This window comes from Lepidochelys olivacea (assembly GCF_965140295.1).
Source record: "Lepidochelys olivacea isolate rLepOli2 genome assembly, chromosome: 1".
Taxonomy (NCBI): Eukaryota; Metazoa; Chordata; order Testudines; family Cheloniidae; genus Lepidochelys; species Lepidochelys olivacea.
In genome coordinates this window covers 167,407,612-167,427,042 of record NC_140411.1, presented here as the reverse complement: position 1 = coordinate 167,427,042, position 19,431 = coordinate 167,407,612, and the positions used below count along the sequence as shown (strand labels likewise).

Sequence of the window (19,431 nt, the reverse complement as noted above, 5' to 3'; positions counted from 1 at the left end):
TGGAATAAAATATAGATAATATGAGTATCTGGTTTTTTTGCACAACTTATTTTACACATTTAACAGTGATCACCAGAACAGAGATACTGACCAATTTTTTTTAAATTGATTTCCACTTCTGGAGCAGTGGTCTCAAAAGGAGGCTTTCTATTGTGTATAAAGTATTTATAATATTACAGAGTTAGTATCTGAATATTACAACTTAAATCTGGCTAAGAGAAGAAAGCCTCCCTAGCTTTGAAATGCTTTTTCTTTTCTAAGAGTCTTAAACTTACACTGTTGAAATGTAACACTTATTGCTAACAGAATGAACTGTACTTTTTTAAAAAGTCTTCAGGTTATCAACATTTTAAAAGTCCTGTTTGGAAATCAATGGTAGATGTATCATGAATTTTGTATCTACATTAACGTAAGTAGGTCAAAAGAGAGCCTGACATAGGGAAACAGTTACATGCCAAACATCACTACTCTCAAATATCCTGAATGCTAGGAAAGAGAGAAAACACACATATATATAGTTAAGACTAGCAGATAGGAGAGATGAAGTCTCAAGAGTAAGAATGACTCAGTATTTAAACAAAACAGATCAGAATACTTTAAACCTGAATTTGCTTCTAGTCATCACAAAAGATAAGTTTTAAGTCAATCATGCTCTGCAGTATTTATTTTTAAATTAAACCATACTAAGTAAACAAGGTTGTTTAATGAATAATAAAAACCTTCAAGATGGACTGACTTGAATGGCTTGAAAACTCCGAAGATTCATCTTTAATATCATCTTGTCGTCTTTGGACAAGGCGGGAAGCTCGCTGTTTGTACAGCTGATGCATTGCTGACTCGAGTTCATTAATCAGGGGCACCTGTAAAAATATAACACACTACGTAATATCAAACTCTTCAGGTGCCTAATTGTCTGGGGTACCATACTATTCCAAGATGCAATGTAGGCTGTTGCGGTTTTTAGATACATCAGTTGTTTTCTTTTACCAGCTGATATCTTTGGAGCCAATACATGCATTTGACAGAGTTTATGATAATGGCCTTCAGTTATAGTACAAAAGTTGTACAAGTAGTTTTCACTGATAAGCAGCAGTGTGAAAAGCCTGAACAGTAAGTTAATGGCTGATTTAAAGAGATGCAGAACTAGAGTATAAATGCCACAAATGTATTCCATGGGACTGTCTTCACTGTATGTACTTGTAAGCAATGTTTTGTGCTACTGTTTACAATTAACAGAACTCACTTTTACAACAGTAGATACTAGATGCTGATTCAAAATTAATTTACTGAGAAAGTATGCTACTGACAATTAGCAGTACAGAAACAAAACATATACTGAACTTACTAAATCAATGCCAATGATTGATAGCGCACTTACTATTACGGAATTTTATCATTGAAACATCATCCACATGCTATTGTGTATGCCAACTGATGCTCCAAACCCGAAAAAATTTACTCAAGAGCATAATTTTCACTTCAGTGGTACGAGTCATGTGAGGAAAACTATGCACTTGGGTAAATCTTTGCAGGACTGGAGTTTAAGTCAGTGATGATCTGCTACTCACTTTTTAATATGACTAATGTATTTCAGTTGTACAATTACTTTAGAAGTAAAGGTATGTTACAGCAACTAGAATTTACTGTGTTGGACAGCAGCATCATAGCTTATGTTGGGCGATCCCAGTTCCTGGCACCAAGGAATTAAAACTGGCCATATTTCTATTCAAATACAATAGACAGTAATTCTCAGTTTATTTGGCAAGACACCTCCTATAATTTATTCATATCTGGCATTAAAACACTTAAGATATGGCCTCCTTACCTCTGAGATATGTCTAGTCCAAAATCTTTCAGCTCTAACATTTTACTGCTACCTAAAATCCAAGGTTTTGTTGTTTTTTTAAATAAAGAATGGCTTCAGAAAAATGTTTTCTGAACTAACCTAGGACTGGAGTCAGTATTTGGAAAACTCCTCCAACAAAGCTTAACACTAAAGGTACTGTAGCTGAAATGGCCACTGCAGGTACCCAAAGGAACTACAAGTCAGGTTTTCTTTGATAGCAAGGGAAAAAAGTGTCAGCTCTTCACATTAGCATTCTTGGCCTGAGAACATCAGCACCAACAGGTCAGAACAGCTTCTTGAACTAATTGCAAATGGATACAAAAAAGTTTAAAGATTTTCTAGAGTTAAATAAATTCTGAACTCAGATTTACAAGACTCCTTTTCAAAAATGGATGCAACCAAACAGTAGTGTTAACTGAAGGGTAAAGTACATATCCTAGCATTATTGTTGTTTCTGTTCATAAAGAGAATAGCTTCTTCCTGTGAGCAGTTTATTCTACAAATTTTCACTAAAGAGTTGAAAGAATGTTTTAAAATGTCCCCATAGGTTTCCTCCAATCAGTGTCTGAACATCAAAAGAAAAGCTAAACTTGTGCATGAGTGTTTGAATACATTCAAAATAGATTCCTTCTGGAGACCAACTAAATTTAGGAGTTAGTACTCTTTACATCCACAATATTGCAGCTGGTGATCAACTTTGATGGCTCTCACTACCTATTACATTGTTATAGTTTTAAAAATCATATGTATTTAATCCTTTAATCCATTAACATTTGGTTAATTGTTACACGCTTTTCTCAAAAAAATAAAACAGGAAAAACATCAATGTGCAGAGATTTCTGCACAGTATCTCACTCCATTTGCATCAGTTTTTAACCTACATTTCCAAAGTGTCGTTTGGTGATATATCAATACTGGGATTATTAAGATTACAATACAATTTAACTAACTATACAGTTGGACATCCACGAATAGTCTCACCCTCCCACATCTTTTCCATATCTATACAATAAAAGCAAGGTATAATGGCCAATATCTTTACCTTCTAAGAGAGCCAAAAACAGTGTTGTGTTAATTGTGGTAGTAGGATGGCTGAAAGCCATTCCTTGTTTTGTGACCCTCTAAAGTCTCACAAACTAAGCAGCATGAAGGCAACAGTCTTAGAATAAAAGACCACCTAGCTCCTGCAAGAAGTGATTGCACCAAATCAGCAGGTGGCACTCTTCAACCCAACTTAGTTAAATCCCAATGACAGCATGGCATTGTGGGGCACTCTGCTGTGGGAATTGCCGTCACTTGGATGACATGCACAGTCAGGATTCTGATCATCTGTGATCATTCCAGATTTTATAGCACTGCATGTAACACAAGAGGTGTTAACTTGAATTGATGGTTAGCTAGGACAAGGAATTCTTACATTCTGCCTAAAATTCTTCCTGTGCTTTAAACCAAAATAGTATTAAGGCATGATTCTGCAAACTTTTAGTTGTGTGAGCATTAGTTATGCAAGTAGATTCAGCGAACTCAATGTAATTATCCATGGAAGACAATGCAGGATTTGGCCCTTAACATTGAAGATCTCCTGGTTAAGTCAATGATCTGAAATTCCCCCACACAAAAAAAAGTCCTACAAAAAGTAGAAACTAGATCAAATTACAAAGGATTAATATAAAGAAACAACACAAGTATGTAGGGACCAAATTAGAAAGGCCAAGGCACAAAAATGAGATTAAACTAGCTAGAGACATAAAAGGTAACAAGAAAACAGTCTAAATACATTAGAAGCAAGAGAATGACCAAGGACAGGGTAGGCCTGTTACTCAACTGGGAGTGGGAGGGGAGAGAGAACAACAGAAAATGTGGAAATGGCAGAAGTGCCAAATGACTTTGTTTCAGTTTTCATCGAAAAGGTTAGTAGCAATTGGACGTCTAACAGTGAATGTTAGGGAAAATGCAGGAGAGGCTAAAATAGGGAAAGAACAAGTTAAAAATTACTTAGACAAGTTAGATGTCCTCAGGACAACAGGGACAACAATGATATACATCCTAGAATGCTCAAAGAGCTGACTGAGGAGATATCTGAACCATTAACAATTATCTTTGAAAAATTATGGAAGACAGAAGACATTCCAGAGGACTGGAAAAGGGCAAATATAGTGCCAATCTATAAAAAGGAAACGAGGACAACCTGGGAATTACAGACCAGGCCATTTAACTTCAGTACCCAGAAAGATAATGGAGCAAATAATTAAGCAATCAATTTGCCAACACCTAGAAGGTAATAAGGTGATAAGTAACAGTCAGCATGGATTTGTCAAGAACAAATCATGTCAAACCAACCTAATAGCTATCTTTGACAGGGTAACAAGCCTGATGGATAGGGAGGAAGCAGTAGATGTGGTATATCTTGAATTTAGTAATGCTTTTGATACAGTCTTGCATGATCTTATCATAAACAAACTAGGGAAATACAACCAAGATGGAGCTACTATAAGGTGGGTTCATAATTGGTTGGAAAACTGTTCCCAGAGAGTAGTTTTCAGTGGTTCACAGTCAAGCTGGAAGGGCATAACAAGTGGGTCCTGCAGGGATCAGTTCTGGGTCCAGTTCTGTTCAATATCATTATCAATGATTTAGATAATGGCATAGAGAGTACACTTACAAAGTCTGAGAACAATACCAAGCTGGGAGGGGTTGCAAGTGCTTTGGAGGATAGGATTAAAATTCAAAATGATCTGGACAAACTGGAGAAATGGTCTCAAGTAAACAGGATGAAACTCAATGAGGACAAATGCAAAGTACTCCACTTAGGAAGGAACAATCAGTTGCACACATACAAAATGGGAAAGGACTGCCTAGGAAGGAGTACAGCAGAAAGGGATCTAGGGGTCATAGTGGATCACAATCCAAATATGAGTCAACAGTGCAATGCTGTTACAAAAATAAAATAAAATCTATCATTCCAGGGTGTATTAGCAGGAGTGCTGTAAGCAAGACATGAGAAATACTTCTTCAGCTCTATTCTGCACTGATAAGGCCCCAACTGGAGTATTGTGTGCAGTTCTGGATACCACATTTCAGGAAAGATGTGGACAAACTGGAGAGAGGCCAGAAAAGAGCAACTAAAATTATCTAAGATCTATTAGGGAAGATTGAAAAAAATTGGGTTTGTTTAGTCTGGAGAGGAGAAGACAGAGGGGTCATGATAACAGTTTTCAAGTATATAAAAGGTTGTTACTAGGAGAAGGGAGAAAAATTGTTCTCCTTAATCTCTGAGAATAGGACAAGAAACAATGGGCTCAAATTGCAGCAATGGCAATTTAGGTTGGACATTAGGGGAAAAAAACTTTGTCAGGGTGGTTAAGCACTGGAATAAACTGCCTAGCGAGGCTGTTGAATCTCCATTATTGGAAATTTTTAAGAGCAGGTTAGATAGACACCTGACATGGACAGTCTAGGTAATATTTAGTCCTGCTATGAGTGCAGGGGACTGGACTAGATGACCTCTCAAGGTCCCTTCCAGTCCTACAATTCTACTTTATTCTAAAACCTATGTAACAGTTACTACAGTATAGGTTGCAACTCAGTGTTATGCAAGAATTGTATTTCACACATCTAAACCTGTTTGATACTTAAAAATATGCTAAGTAAAAAAAAGTAAATTCAGAAAGGGGAGAGGTACAGGGATAGAAGGGAGACAAGATTTTATAGAACTAAAACGTTCTCATTATTCCAGGAGTAAGTCTATACACCACTAGAACTTCCACATCCTTCTGCTCAATCTCTTTCTGAAGAAAAATGTATTGTCATGAACCCATTTGTGCTCATTCATGCAAAGTTTCCCCCTAGTGCCAGCATTGTGAAAATGACTAACCACAATCCTCACCAGTTTCAGTGTTATAGAACAAAATGCATCAGTAGTAAACCTACCCTAATATCTCAATTAGGGAGGGACAATGTTCACTCATTGATATAACTTTGCTTTCCACAACCATCTCTCTCTACAACTTTTCATGAGTGATGTACTCAAGTATTCGGATTCTAGTATCTAAACTGTATTGTTAAATTTATTCACCTAAATTTGGGTTATTGCTGATTATGCATTATATGTATCTTATGACTTTTAAGACAAACTTTGTATTTGTGGATAATCTAAGCACTATAACCAGATGTACAGATGCTATTTTCTTAACTTGTGCACTATATAATTTTTTTAACATTTGCTTTAATAAAATTTTTAGTCTGAAGTTTTCTACAGGGGAGTGGTAAATGAACTGCATTATTGTAAATTTAAAACAAACTAAAGCCAACATGAGATACGCAAGGCCCAGAGCAACCTGAATCTAAATTCTGCATCTCTAAATTCAGACAGGAAATTCTACTGCTGCAATTTCATGAAAATAAAATTAAAGAGGTTTTAATGACCTAATATGAAAATTCTGCAGTCTGGCTGCCTCTAGTCTGTTATTTTATGCTGCCCCACAGTTTTACCTTTTGAGGGGTTACAGATCTTTGTAGTAACACATTACAGATTTCTAAAAAACAGGCAGTGGATTTCAGTGCAAATTCTGTGGCCACAGAATTAGGGAATACATAGAACCTTGAGAATACTTAAGATTTCATGCTGTATTTAAATATTACAGTCAAATTGTCTGTATTAGGCCCCAATTTTACAGTTTACTTTGTGTATGTGTATCTCTGTGGACTTCAACTGAAGCCAAAGTCGCTCTGTATGGATACAGGAGTATGCTTGGGTGCAGTCAATTGTAGAATCAAGGGCTTAGTTTACAAGTAATTTTTTGGCAACTTATTGAAAGTATTTCTTTATATAGGCACAAGGCCTTTTTTCCCCCCTAATAAGTCATCTACAGAACATCCAGAGAGAGATTAGAGCAGACAATGACATACTAAAGGAAGGCAGATTTAACAAATTCAAATCTCAAGTACCTCCATCTACAGTAGGAAACTGACCAGTTTTTGCCAGTGATTGTCAGCAACAGATCCCCTAAACCAATGTTGAAAATAACTGAACTGTTAGTATCAGAACTGGTTTTGGTCCATTACTGGTCAGTCAGTTTTTTAGTGTAGACCAGTGTCTTTTACATATTCAGAACTGCACCAATGTAAAGGTGTGGTTTTTAAGACTGATTTAAACTGCAAACCAGTGTGGACACTATTTTTTTAATAAACCTGGTTTAAAACAAATTAAATGTCCACACTGTTTTGCAGTTGTTTAAAAAAAAAGTCACACCTTTAAACTGGTGCAATTTTGAATACAGACAAGGTCTGAGAAGAGAAGCCAAGCTCATAATTTATCTGGATTGTACTTTAGACACACAACAAAATGAGGCAGTAATAAATTGTCAACTTCATTACCTATATAGTCAGCTAACAATGCTACAGTTTCAAAAATTTTGCTTCTTCAGTTAAGCAGCATTTAGTATGGCTAGTGGATCAAATGAAAAACACAGTCCACCTTCCACACAGCTCAGTTTTGAAAACCATGTAGTTACTTATTCCCAATTTTTTTCCTAAATGGTTGATCACTGGTTTGATTGTTAACATTAAAAAGATCAGATGAAGTCTCAACTGGCATTGTTCTGTTCAGAGAAAAAGTTAGCGAGAGTAACGTGTTTCAAGTGAAAAGAAAAGGAGTACTTGTGGCACCTTAGAGACTAACCAATTTATTTGCTTACACAGAGGTTGTTCAGAGGCATTCTGCTTGATACATAGTGGTGAAGATTCAGAGTACAGATGGGGGATTTTCTGAAAGCTCCACCAGCAACAGACAGCAGCTAATCTCACTATAGTAAGAATCAATTGCTTTATCAACCTGAACGTGTGGTAGGTGTGAAGGGAAGCCTACAGATAGAAAAGTAAAAACAGCCACTTTCCCCATCCTAAATACTCCATTCTAGTGGCTTATGTAATTTATGTAATAAATAGCTTCCTATCGCGTATAAAATAGAAATCACTTTCAGGAAAAGAGGAGTGAAAGCCTCCAACAACACTCTCTCCTCTGTATTGCAATTTACTTGTGTAATGTACGCATCACCCATAAGATTGTTAGCATCTTATCTTTTCACCAAATTTAACTACAGTAAATTGGATTAGATTACCATACAAATTAACTAATACTAATGTTTACAGAATTGGAAGTATAAAGGATATTTCAATTATCTTAAATGGGAAATAAAATTAATTCTTCCAAGTTAGAAGTATACAACAGAGTAGCCTAAAAAGAAAAAAGCTAAAAAATTCTGAAATCTTCAGCCAACTATGCTGATTTTAAAACTTTTCCAGCCAAATAGATATCAGAACACTGCCAAATCTTTTAAGCTACTAGCAGAAAATTTACAGCAAAAAGTAGAAGTGTGTTATATGGCACTCATTAAATGCTTCCAGAAAAAGTCAGTGTTGCACCTCAACCCTTTTTACCCCAATGCAATCTAACAATTCACCAATAATGGATACTAACATTATCCGTTAACATGGCATCCAATCTGCGTATATGGAAGTGTTTGAGTAAATATTTAAAAAAAAATTCAATTTCTTAAACCATTCTAAAAACACACACACACACACACACTTCAGTCAAGTCAGCACTTACATTCCAACTGGAAGTACACCAGAGATCTGTTATACTGTAAAAGTGAGACTTCTCTTTACAAGCTTAGTATGATGAAAAAGTGACTTTTCATCACCTCTAAAACCAAACCTTCTGTTGAGTATGCTCTCAGATTTTTTGATATTTTGGGGGGTGGGGGCCGCAGGAGTAAGTACAAGGAGGCATGGGTTTGGCCTGTACTAAGCTTCCCTACTTCTGTTTTATTGAAAAGAGATTAATGTTTTTGCATCCTTACCTTTTCACTGAAACACTCAAGCAAGTCTTGGACATACCCTCGCATTTCTTGCAAAAATTTATACCGTTCACCAATACCCCCAGAAGACCCTTCTAATCGTTCAATTGCCTTGGTAGAGTCCTCTCGGCTTTGCTGATGTTTCTCATGTTGCTGCTGATTGGCTTTGTTCAATTCTTTCATTGAGTCCAACCTGAGGGACAATGCATAGATAACAAATTTACATCGTAAACTCTACATAACGCAAACTGTTGAAGATATTAATCTGTTTCAGAGTGAGAGAGCACAAGTACCAAATCTCTATAAGGAAAATATTTTCAAGGTACATTCACTACCTGTGATTTGTCAATGCTTTCTCCCTTCTCCAGTTCTTATCAGCAAGGAGAGTAGTGTAAGTTACATAAGCTAGACTCTGCGAGGTCCTGAGTACAGTCAACTCCTGTTAATCCCAACAGGAGTCAAAGGCGCTTAGAACCTTGCAAGACTGAGTCTTAAGAAATTAAAATAGAAGCAAAGGCATTATGCTATATCTAGCAAGAAATATAATCTATAACACAGCCTCTATTATACTGCACTGACTAGACGCACTTCAGCTAATGGAAAGTTTTTACGACAAGGGGCATACAAACCAGTTTTGAAGACATTACAAAAAGTGTGGGCTGTTCATTCTAAAATATGTCTCATTGCAATTGGATTGTTCATACAGTAGGATCTTTTTGATACCTAACAAGGAGATTACAATGTTTAAGCCCTAAAAAACCCTCAGATTTTAGCCTAAAATGTAAGATGGTTATGTATTCAGGAAAAAAAAAAATCTGATTTACACACTTTATGTTACTTCGTAAGCTAAACATCTCACTGTTTTCAATTCTTGACTACAAGATTTTTTTCAGTGTCCAGAAGATGCAACTCAGATCTGTCTTCAACAAGATCAATTTGCCACATTTTAAAAGCTTCACTTCCACAGAAGAAATCCAAGCAGACTTTTGAACAAAGTTTCAATGTCATCTTCATTTTGTTTTGTTTTTTTTAAATGATGTGCCAAGTCAGTGGTTTTCCAGCGATGAAATTCTGCATTTGCTCGAGATTAAAGGGTGCCTGAGGGAATAGAAAGCTAGAGGACAAGTCTTTTAAGTCTAAAAAAGATGGTCTGCCCTACCTGTCTTTAAGCTGTTTCTTTACCAAATCAATAGTAACAGGAGTCATCTCATTACTGGGAGTTTTGAAAGGAAGTGTATTATCTGTTTTTTGAGACTTGGTCTCTGATGATCCATAAGCAGCGTAAGTGTAAGGAATGCCATACGATGAACCATAAGACATTGTCTGGTAAGAGTTGTGGTAGTACAGATTATTCACTTCAGTAGGCTGACTTGCTTGAACCTATAGAAAGAAGACATGTAATACTCAAAATGCTAATGTCACTCCTTTTAAAAACATTACTTTGTAACTTAGTTTTGACATTTTATATGCACAGACAGAAGTTATTCAAATCAAAATGGTTATTAAAATGAATCACTTTTCATAACCTCCTAATGAAAGATAGATGGGAACAAACAGAGCGAAGATGTGTTCACAGAATTATGGTCTACAGTAATTAACAGAAGCAATCTCTTCCATGGAGAATGTCTTAGCATGGTTATCATTATTTGTAGTAATAGCTCATGGCATACTACTGAATGCAGCAAGCCTGCAACACCCAATTACTAAATATCCTAAACTGTACTAATCTTTGCTGTTAATACAGATTAACAACGTGCCATGAAAACCCTTACAAATATTTTTTAATTTTAGAAAATAGCTTTCAAGGCCAACTAGTGTCCCCTTCCAACTCTGGGCCAGCTACTTCACCATTGCTCAAAGCCACGAATCGCAGCTACCACAAGGCATAATCCTACACAGGTACGGAGTCTTCCCAAGAGGTCACAGGCAGAGCTGTACAAATGAGTTTTCAGTTTGCTGACTGTACTAATAAAAAAAATAATTCTGAGTCAGACGAAGTTTTCGTTGAATCCAAAATGAATTGTCATTTAAAAAAATAAAGCTAGTAAGTTTTGAAATGAAAAGTTGATTTGAATATTAAAAAATCAAAATGTTTTTAAAAGTGTCAAAATTAAATGTTCTGAGGTTTTGGGGAGTTCCCCCCCTTTACATTTTTTCATGTTTCCCCCTCCCCCCCCCGCCCCCCCCCCCAATGAGTTTGGTAAATCAGACATGAATTTGAAAATTTTTTCATTCAACCCAAACCTCCATTTTTTGGCCAAAACATTTCCCCTAGCTCTAGTCAAAAGTAGGCTCAGGCATTGGTACATCTGGGATGAACATGTACATTCATTAAGGCTTTAGATTTTATTAGCATGTCTTTCCAGTGTGGATTTGATATCACTCCCACTGAAATCAGTGGCAAAAACCTCCAATTGACTTTAGTCTCAGTAGTATCAGGCCATACATGCCTAACAACTTCTGGACAGGAAGAATAGAAACAAAGTTCACTTCAAAGCTTCATTACTTACTGGCCCTAGTTAGCTAATAAGTGCTAGTCAATGCTACGACAATGCTCATTACTCTTCCATAATGGATAGAAAGCAGGAGCAAGACACCACCTATTTCCATCTGAGAGGACTTTATAAATTAAAGTTACACCATTAATCTCATCAGATCAAATTATACCAACCAGCATAATACTGCTTTGAGTTTGGGGAAGTTTTAGTCAATATATGCACTGAAAGGTTAAAAATCCTATACCTTTCCCAAAAAATATACCATCTTTTTTGAACTATTTGAATACATGCCTGAGGTATGTTAATTCCTTTTCGTATCTGTTCCTGTTCCCATCGACTGAGTTCTTCATCCTGTTCCCCAGTCACGAGAGCTTCGTCATCACTTCCCTCAATACCTGGGCACCCAAAGGAAATGAACAGACAAGATAAAAATGGAGATAATGGATTTATACCAAGGATATTTCATTCCGAATTCCAATAGTTAAATTTACGTAATCATTAGAGTAAGAAAAAACACCTAATGCTTATTACAAGCCAGAACCTTGCTAATCTTCCATGACCAAGATCCGCCGTAAATTCATTTTACACATTAGCTAGTAAATAATCAAAAGAATAATGTGGCACGATACATTTTGTTCAGTTGACATGCATAGCTTTAATTAGTTTATACTTAAGAGTTCACCACAAATATTTTGTATAATTAAGTTTTCATGAAACTTCAGAAAAGCACTGTGCTATTAAAGCTTTGCTCAAAAGCAGAAAGGGGCCATTTTTGTGTGCAAACTGAATGTGTTTATTAGCTAGATTCTACATTACCATAATTCCTTAAAATGGATCATTAAAGTTTTATGACATTGAGTTCAAATAAAATATTCTATACCAAACTACAATGTGGATTATGGTAAACCAAAACTGCTATTAGTTATGCAGAACATTTTGTTTAAGGGCTTGTAAAGGTCAGGGTGAGTAACCTACAATGAAAATAGTTTCTATATTTATTAGGTATGCTATCATCCTTCCAAAAACATTTTACCTATTTCCTCTGCAATCTTTTGCCTTTGGGATTTTTCCTTCACTGAGAATACTATTCTTCTCTTCTCATCATCATCTTCATCATCACTGGCATCATTTTCATCTTCTCGAACAAGGCGGCCTTTGCCTGGCTCATTGTCAATAGGCGTAAAGTCCCCAAGTTCCCGAGCCATTTGACGCTTTTTTCTAGCGGCATGAATAAAAGCAGCATCTGGGATTTCTCCTGGAAACATATGTTTACAAAGTTAAACAGCCAATGATTGCATCCGAACTCAGTGAGACTCTTTGCTACTTGTCTACTGCCATATCAGCTGAGAAAAATGGTACTGCAGACACACCAACCCGTCAGTATTTCTTATCAGTAAGGAAAACAGAGGAATCCAAGCAGAAAAGATTTTTAATGGTTAAAGCACTCTCAGCCCTTTCCACTGAGCCCTTTCCACTGAGGCCTCTTCTGCTCGTAAGAACTTAAGAGTCCTCCGGCAAAGACAGGGAAGACAAGATATTCCACACAAAAAAACCAGAAGAAAGTTTAAAAATATATATGTTTCAGGCCTTATTTAATACATTCCAAGGGCAAGAAGGGCAAACATATTTTCTCCCTGTTAAGGAAACCAGAGAAAAAAATCCAAAAGAAACTATTCTGATAGGCAAGCCCTGAAAGATATTTCACAGGCTTTCAGAAAATGCAGCAGTATATACAAGCTGCATACATACAGCATAATGTCACCTCTTGCATATAATAGATATAGCCAAATGGATAGTTTTCTAGATTTAATTCTTTCTTGAACTTTCTTGTCTAAGTTTAGACAAACTATTGTTGGTGGCAGCTCTTTTCCCTTGCTCATGTGTTCCTGATGACTAGGGGAGTCCAAATGGTACTAATCTTCCAATAAAACAGCAATCCAAGGTTCCTCAATCTAGAATTCCTATTATTTGTATTACAGTAGTGCTAAACAAGATTGGGACTCTGGAGGCTGTGTAGGCACAATACAATTACTAACGTATTTTTTGTTTCTTCGTAAGCAGTGCAGTATTTAAATGGATCATCATCATCTCACATGATTTTTGTTATGTTTCAGATACTCTCAAAGTTCATGAAGCTAAAAATCTCTGGTAGCATGTAAGAAATACAGTTTTGAACCAGCAATATATAGTCAATGCACACATTTAATGATTTAGAGTCATTAAATGTAATGCTCCTACCTTTACATCATGTTCAGAAATTAGTGAACAGTATATGCTGTAGAAAGCCCTTCCTGCATGATTCTTTTTTAATTTACATTTTCTGAAAAGGCATCTCATAGTGCAGTTATCAATGCAGATAATAAATGTTAAAAAATAAATTGGATGCAGGCCAAATCCATCAAGTTCCCCTCCAAAAGATAACTTCCCATAGTCCATCCTTGATGACAGTGCCTTGAATATCTTTAACATAAGAGGTTCTGTTCTGCTTCCCTCAGCCTCTGTGGTAAGCACTTGGGGGCTCCCTCCTGGAGTCACTGGTATGTAGCCAGAAGTCCCGGTTGGACATCTCTCCCCCAGAAACAGCCAGCAACAGCAGAACAAAGTACCTACTCTGCTACCCTCAGCCCATTTAGCTGGGAGAGAGGGTGATTCCCCTTGGGAGGTGCTCCCAGAGAAAGGGTAGCTTCTTAATAGAGTCTGGAGCTGTGTGAGGAGGTAAGAACTGAGAGCAGCTCTTCTCTCATTTTGCTCAAAGTTTAGTCCCTTCAGAAAGAGAGATTACCATAGAACTTGACAGAGTAGGACAAAGATAGTAAGGAAAGATGGGTGAATAAGGGAAACAAGGTGGCAGACATGTCTGAAAAATCTGTACAAGCAGTCTGTCTGCTGTGTGTACCCAAGTTACATTATTTTAAGAGGGAATTAAGATGGATCCATGGTTGTCTGTGGATTGTGAGCATGAAGGCAACAACCTTATTCCCCAGACAGAAAGCTTCCTTATGTGCAAATTTGCTAGTTATTATTATTCATGAAGAATAATACTTCAGACTAATTTCTTTGGCCCTTAATATTTCCTAGTCTATTTAACCAAGTTAACAGCATTCAAGACACTCAAATAGGGGGTCAAAAGTGTAAGAACATTTTCTAGTGCCTAAATTAAGGATAAATGCCAAACTACACCACAAGACAGGTTACTTGGAAAATTACCAGAATATCAAAAATAGAGGTGAGTTTTGAGGACATTCAATATTTCAAAGTTTTAGAAAAACAAATGCTGTAACTAGAAGGGGTGTGTATTTAGTTTTTTAAAGACCAGAGACTCCAGTTTGACTTATGCTTCATTTTGAAATATCACCCCACGAACTTGGCACCTGAAGGAATTCATATAAATACCTAACTTAAAAAAACCAAAACATTTTGTTACAGCCTTTGTTTTCAGCATATTAAACTCTGCTATTTGATACTGTGGTAATTAAATGGTCCTATTTTAGTTCTTAAATGAATCAGTTCAGTTTTCCTAGTTCTTCAAAAACAGTGTGCAATTATATTCTTCCACAGGCCAGCAGAATATGGATGAACCTTGGAAAGTGGACATTTCCATTTACTTTTAAATTTTCATTTCTAGTCACTGTTCGAGGGTGTGTAGGAGTTAAGCTTGGGAAGAGTGCATACAGCTGACTGGATATCAGTACTTACATTACAAATGTTAGAGACAGCATTTCCAAACCCACTAAACTAGATTTACTATAAAGTACAAACCTGGACGGAGAACATTCAGAGATGATAAAGCACTTGAAAAAGTTCCCCCGGTTTTAGGTTTTTCTTCTTCCTTCTCACTTTCGACTTCCATCTCTTCTTCACCTTGTTCACTGTTCGCAGTCCCATCTTCTTGGTTTGCTTCCTTAACCTGTCCTGTTTTCTCTATGGCCTGTTCAGCTGTAAGAGAAAAGTCTATATCGGTTTCTTTCTGTGAACATTTTTTAAAAGCACTTTTAAAAGAATACCACCAGATATGCTTAGGTTTAAGACAGCAATTAATTTTTAACTACTGAACTTACAAGGAGAAGAACATATGTTGTGGCTTCAATAAAAAACATTGAAATCTTCTCAAGTTCACACTATACAGTCTGACCAGTCTCAGATAGGAAGACTAATGCACCCAAGAAAACATTAAATATTAAGTTCACACAGTCAAGCAGAGAGCCAGGAAATGCCAGAATTAAGGCTGCCTATGCAACCTACCATATTGTAGCCCTGCATACATATGCATTATGACAGTCTTCAATGACTGAACACACACCTTTTTTTCCCCCCCTCCCCCCACAGGAACCCTGCCTCACTCATTGCACAAGATGGACAGTACTCACTGAATGAGCAGCTATCCAATATTTTATTTTATTCTCATTAATCAGTGTGTGACCCCAGACCTGATTTACTGCACACCACTCAAACACTGCTTTGAAGACAATTATTAATTTCAACAGAGGTTTTTCTATGACAATCACCATTGTAACATCTGAGAGCTTCACAAACTTACATTCATCTTCAAAATACTCCTGTAAGGCAACATTATTTCCATTCTACAAAAGGGGAACAGGCACAGAGGCATTATCAGAAATGCACACTAATTTTGGGTGTCCAATGTGAGATGCCCACGTCCTGAATTTTCCAAGAATTTAACGTTTCATAGCTCTTTATTTGTTCAGAGCACAGATCTCATTGACTTCAGTTGCAGTTAAGCGCACTCAGCATTTCTGCAAATCCAACCCCAACTGCCACAAGATGGACACCAAAAAAAAAAAGGAGGAACATACAGTAGCCACCTGTGAAAAGTTTGATTTAGATTACTTGCCCAGCATCACATAGGTACTCTATGGCAGAGGCAGGGATAGAATCCAGTTCTTCACAGTTCCATTCAACTACAAAACCATCCTTTTACTTCCTGCAGTCCTCTGCCTCATTCTCTACATCCCATCCCTGGGCAGGCCCAGATTTTCTGCCACAAGTGAGGCAGGGGTCCTAAAGACAACAGGGGTCCTACACAACCATGATTGACTCCCTGAGCAACATACATTTTGTGCACTGAGATCTCCGGGAGCAAAGTTAGTCTTTAATTACATGATCATAAACGACATAACAAGATACATACAGTGGCCAAATGAAGATTACACATGCAACCTTCATTCTGGCATTTTCTCACTTTTGAGTGCTTGATTTTATAACTAACATTCCTTTAATGGAATTTTTTATATAATTTCTTTTTTTTTAAAATAGCAAACAGAAAAAACAGAAATTCCATCATTTGAAACCATACTGAGTCTCACATTATTCATCAGCTGGCCATGAACCTTCACAGCACAGATGCTCCACCTAAGCTAACAGTAACTGATAGCAGTAGTAGGTTGCCATCCTGTATGTGGTCCAGCTGTTAGAGGGAGATGAAGCACACACTTTTGCCAGTAGGCTTCAGTTATTAGCTGACAGCAGGAATGGTGAAACTCAGGAACCCTAGGCTCTATTCCAGGTTCTACAGATGTGTACTCAAATGGTTAGAGAGCTTTTTGCCCACCACTCTTCCAGCCTGTTCTCATCTCAGTCTCTGCCTCACCTTCCCATGCTCATTGATCCAGTCCTTAGTTTGGAACACACAGATGTAGGTCACTTCTTCTAACACAGGATCTCAACATAAGGAATTCAACTCTGCCAACCCCCTCAATAATTTTCTCCCTCACTTTAATGCTCTCCTTTTAACACCTGTGTTGAGAGGGCATCCTGGCAGAGAAGTGTGCTAGATGCAGATCCAAACTCTAGCTGTTAGAAAGCAGAAGTACAGCATGATTTAAAGAAATGAGTCTAGGCTTGAGAGTCAAGAACTAGTCAGCTTTAATCCCAACTCTAATGAGGATTCACTGTGTAGCCTTCTAGTAACTGTCCTCACCTCTCCATATCTATTTCCATAACCATAAAATGGGGATAAATTCCATCTACGCCAAAAGGGTGCTTATGAGGATTAACTTAATGCTTATACAGACTGCTCTGAATACGTAGAGCAATCTAAGTATTAAAATGCTCAGTCTCCCTGCAGAATTGACACTGCATCTCTAACACAACTCATTTTTATGAACAGTATTTAATCTTTCAGTTAATACAAGTTACTAGCAGTAGTTGTTTTGCAATTACCATCTGCTGGAGAATTGACTTCTGGTTTAACCTTTGATTTTTCGAGATCTTCTTTGTATTCTTTCTTCAGTAGTTTTACTATCTTTTTGCTGTAACTTGATTTTTTCACTTTAAAAACTTCTTCAGCTTCTTTAACAAAGAAAATCAGAAAACATTAAGTGACCTGGGAACAGATTGGTCAGCTACAACTCACAAAAATAGTTTCCATCTGTCAAGTCTTTTCACGTGGTGCACAGCACAACTTCATAGTAGAGTTACTAACAAAAGTATCCCACAAATCTAAATTCAAAATTTAACATAAAAGTTTTGAAAAGTAGGCACTACAATTGCATGTTTTCAGTGCAAAAACGCTCATAATTTTATCATAAGCCTTGTGATAACAGGTGTTCTTCTTGAAGCCCAAACTCCTGGAATCACATCAAGATATGACAGGTTTCAGAGTAGCAGCCGTGTTAGTCTGTATGAAATGAGCTGTAGCTCACGAAAACTTATGCTCAAATAAATTTGTTAGTCTCTAAGGTGCCACAAGTACTCCTTTTCTTTTTATCAATATATGAGAATCTCATCTTTCATTTTAAAAAACATACCTAACTATCCCAGTTGAAGAATATAAAAATAAGCCCCTCGTTGCATCTTAAAGGCTCAAAAACAGAAGGCAAACAAAAAAAAAAAAAGAAGGGATGTGCACTTTTTATATAATTTTTAAATCAAAAATTGAAGACACCTTATCATTCATTTTATTACCCAAACAATATACTGTGAATCGCTGTGATGGCCCCTCTTTAAGTGCTAGTTTTCCTCTCCACTTAGTCCTTATTGGGGGAAACCACACGTTCAACATTTTGCCTTAATACAAATCGCAGCAGGTAAGTTGCGAGTCACACGTGGCCCCGTGAAGGAAGAACCAGGGCCTATATCGGGAGGAAGGAGGAGAGGGAAAAGAGATTTGACCCGATAGGCCTCTTCCCCTCCCCCCTAACACCGACTCTCCTGACTTGCAGCGACGCTGGGGGGCCGGGGCCCGCGCGAGCAGAAACCGTCATGCAGCTGCGAGCTCCCGACGGGGACCCGGCCACCCAGGGGCTGGCTAGGTGCAGCTAGGGGGGCCCGCCCGCCTGCCCGCCACTGCCCGGCCCCACTCACTCACTCACCCTCCTCCTCGTCCTGGAAGCTGAGCAGACTGGCCCGCGGCGCCGGCGCCTCTTTGTTCTCCCGCAGCCGCTTCCGCTCCCGCTCCCGCGCCCGCCCGGCCCCCGGCAGCCCGTTCCCCTGCTGTGGCGGCGGCAGCGGCGGCGGCAGAAGTGCGGCCAGGCCGGGAGCGAAGCCCGGGCCTAGGCCGCTGCCCGCCCCGCAGCCCGTCAGGGCGGGGACGGCGAGGGGGACGCAGCCGGTGGGGAGCGGCAGAAGCGGGGCCGCCTGGGCCATGGCGGCCTCGCCGGGCCCGTCCGCCTCCGGCGGCTCCTCGTCCCGCTCCCGCTCCTCGTCCTCCTCCTCGGAGTCGTTCCGCTTCCGCACGTTCACCCGCCGCGCCTTGCGGAACATCCCGCCGGGCCCGGCAGCGCGCAGCCCAGACACTCGCCCCGCAGCAGCGCGTCGCGGCCCAGCCCCAGCTCCCCCTCCCCGGAGCATGATAACCGGGCAGTCACAGCGCCACCTGCTGGCCCGCCCAGCCGCCCCCAGCAGCTGCCAGGCGAAGCGACGACGCGCCACACCATAGAGTGCCACGCCGGGCTAGCGTGCCTCGCGCAACCATAGAGGGCGGGGGACTAGAGCGCCCACCCGCGACTGCACAGCCGCCGCCATCTTGTGTGAGCGGGGAAACAAGGGGGTGAGGGGGGAGCGATCACGTGACGGCAGTGGCGGCCCAGGTGCCGTTGCTTCGGGGGGCTGGGCGGGCGGCGCGACGGAAGCGCTATTGAGGACGGTGGAAACTTGACTCCCGCGGCGCTCGGCGCTGCCCATGACTTGGCTAGGGCGTTAGGGACTGACCTCTGCGGGTTTGTGTCACTGAGGGGCTGGTGGAGGCGCCAGCATGGCAGTGGGGAGC

At 39.0% G+C, this 19,431-nt stretch overlaps 1 protein-coding gene across 2 annotated transcripts in view; it reads right to left on the bottom strand.

Annotated features, from left to right (window-relative positions):
- PAXBP1 (PAX3 and PAX7 binding protein 1) overlaps positions 1–19,011 on the bottom strand; it is a 35,036-nt gene extending 16,025 nt beyond the window's left edge. Inside the window, exons 1-8 of one of the 2 annotated variants that reach the window (XM_084651609.1) lie at positions 18,536–19,011; positions 17,385–17,513; positions 14,964–15,140; positions 12,238–12,459; positions 11,496–11,599; positions 9,866–10,086; positions 8,710–8,899; positions 737–860 (exon numbers count right to left, since the gene is read on the bottom strand). In XM_084651609.1, the coding sequence (XP_084507735.1) occupies positions 737–860; positions 8,710–8,899; positions 9,866–10,086; positions 11,496–11,599; positions 12,238–12,459; positions 14,964–15,140; positions 17,385–17,513; positions 18,536–18,926 (1,558 nt within the window). In that variant the 5' untranslated portion in view covers positions 18,927–19,011. Of the gene's footprint in view, positions 1–736; positions 861–8,709; positions 8,900–9,865; positions 10,087–11,495; positions 11,600–12,237; positions 12,460–14,963; positions 15,156–17,384; positions 17,514–18,535 lie in introns of both variants that reach the window. The other variant, XM_084651610.1, reaches the window with a different exon arrangement.
- Between the last annotated feature and the right edge of the window lie 420 nt (positions 19,012–19,431).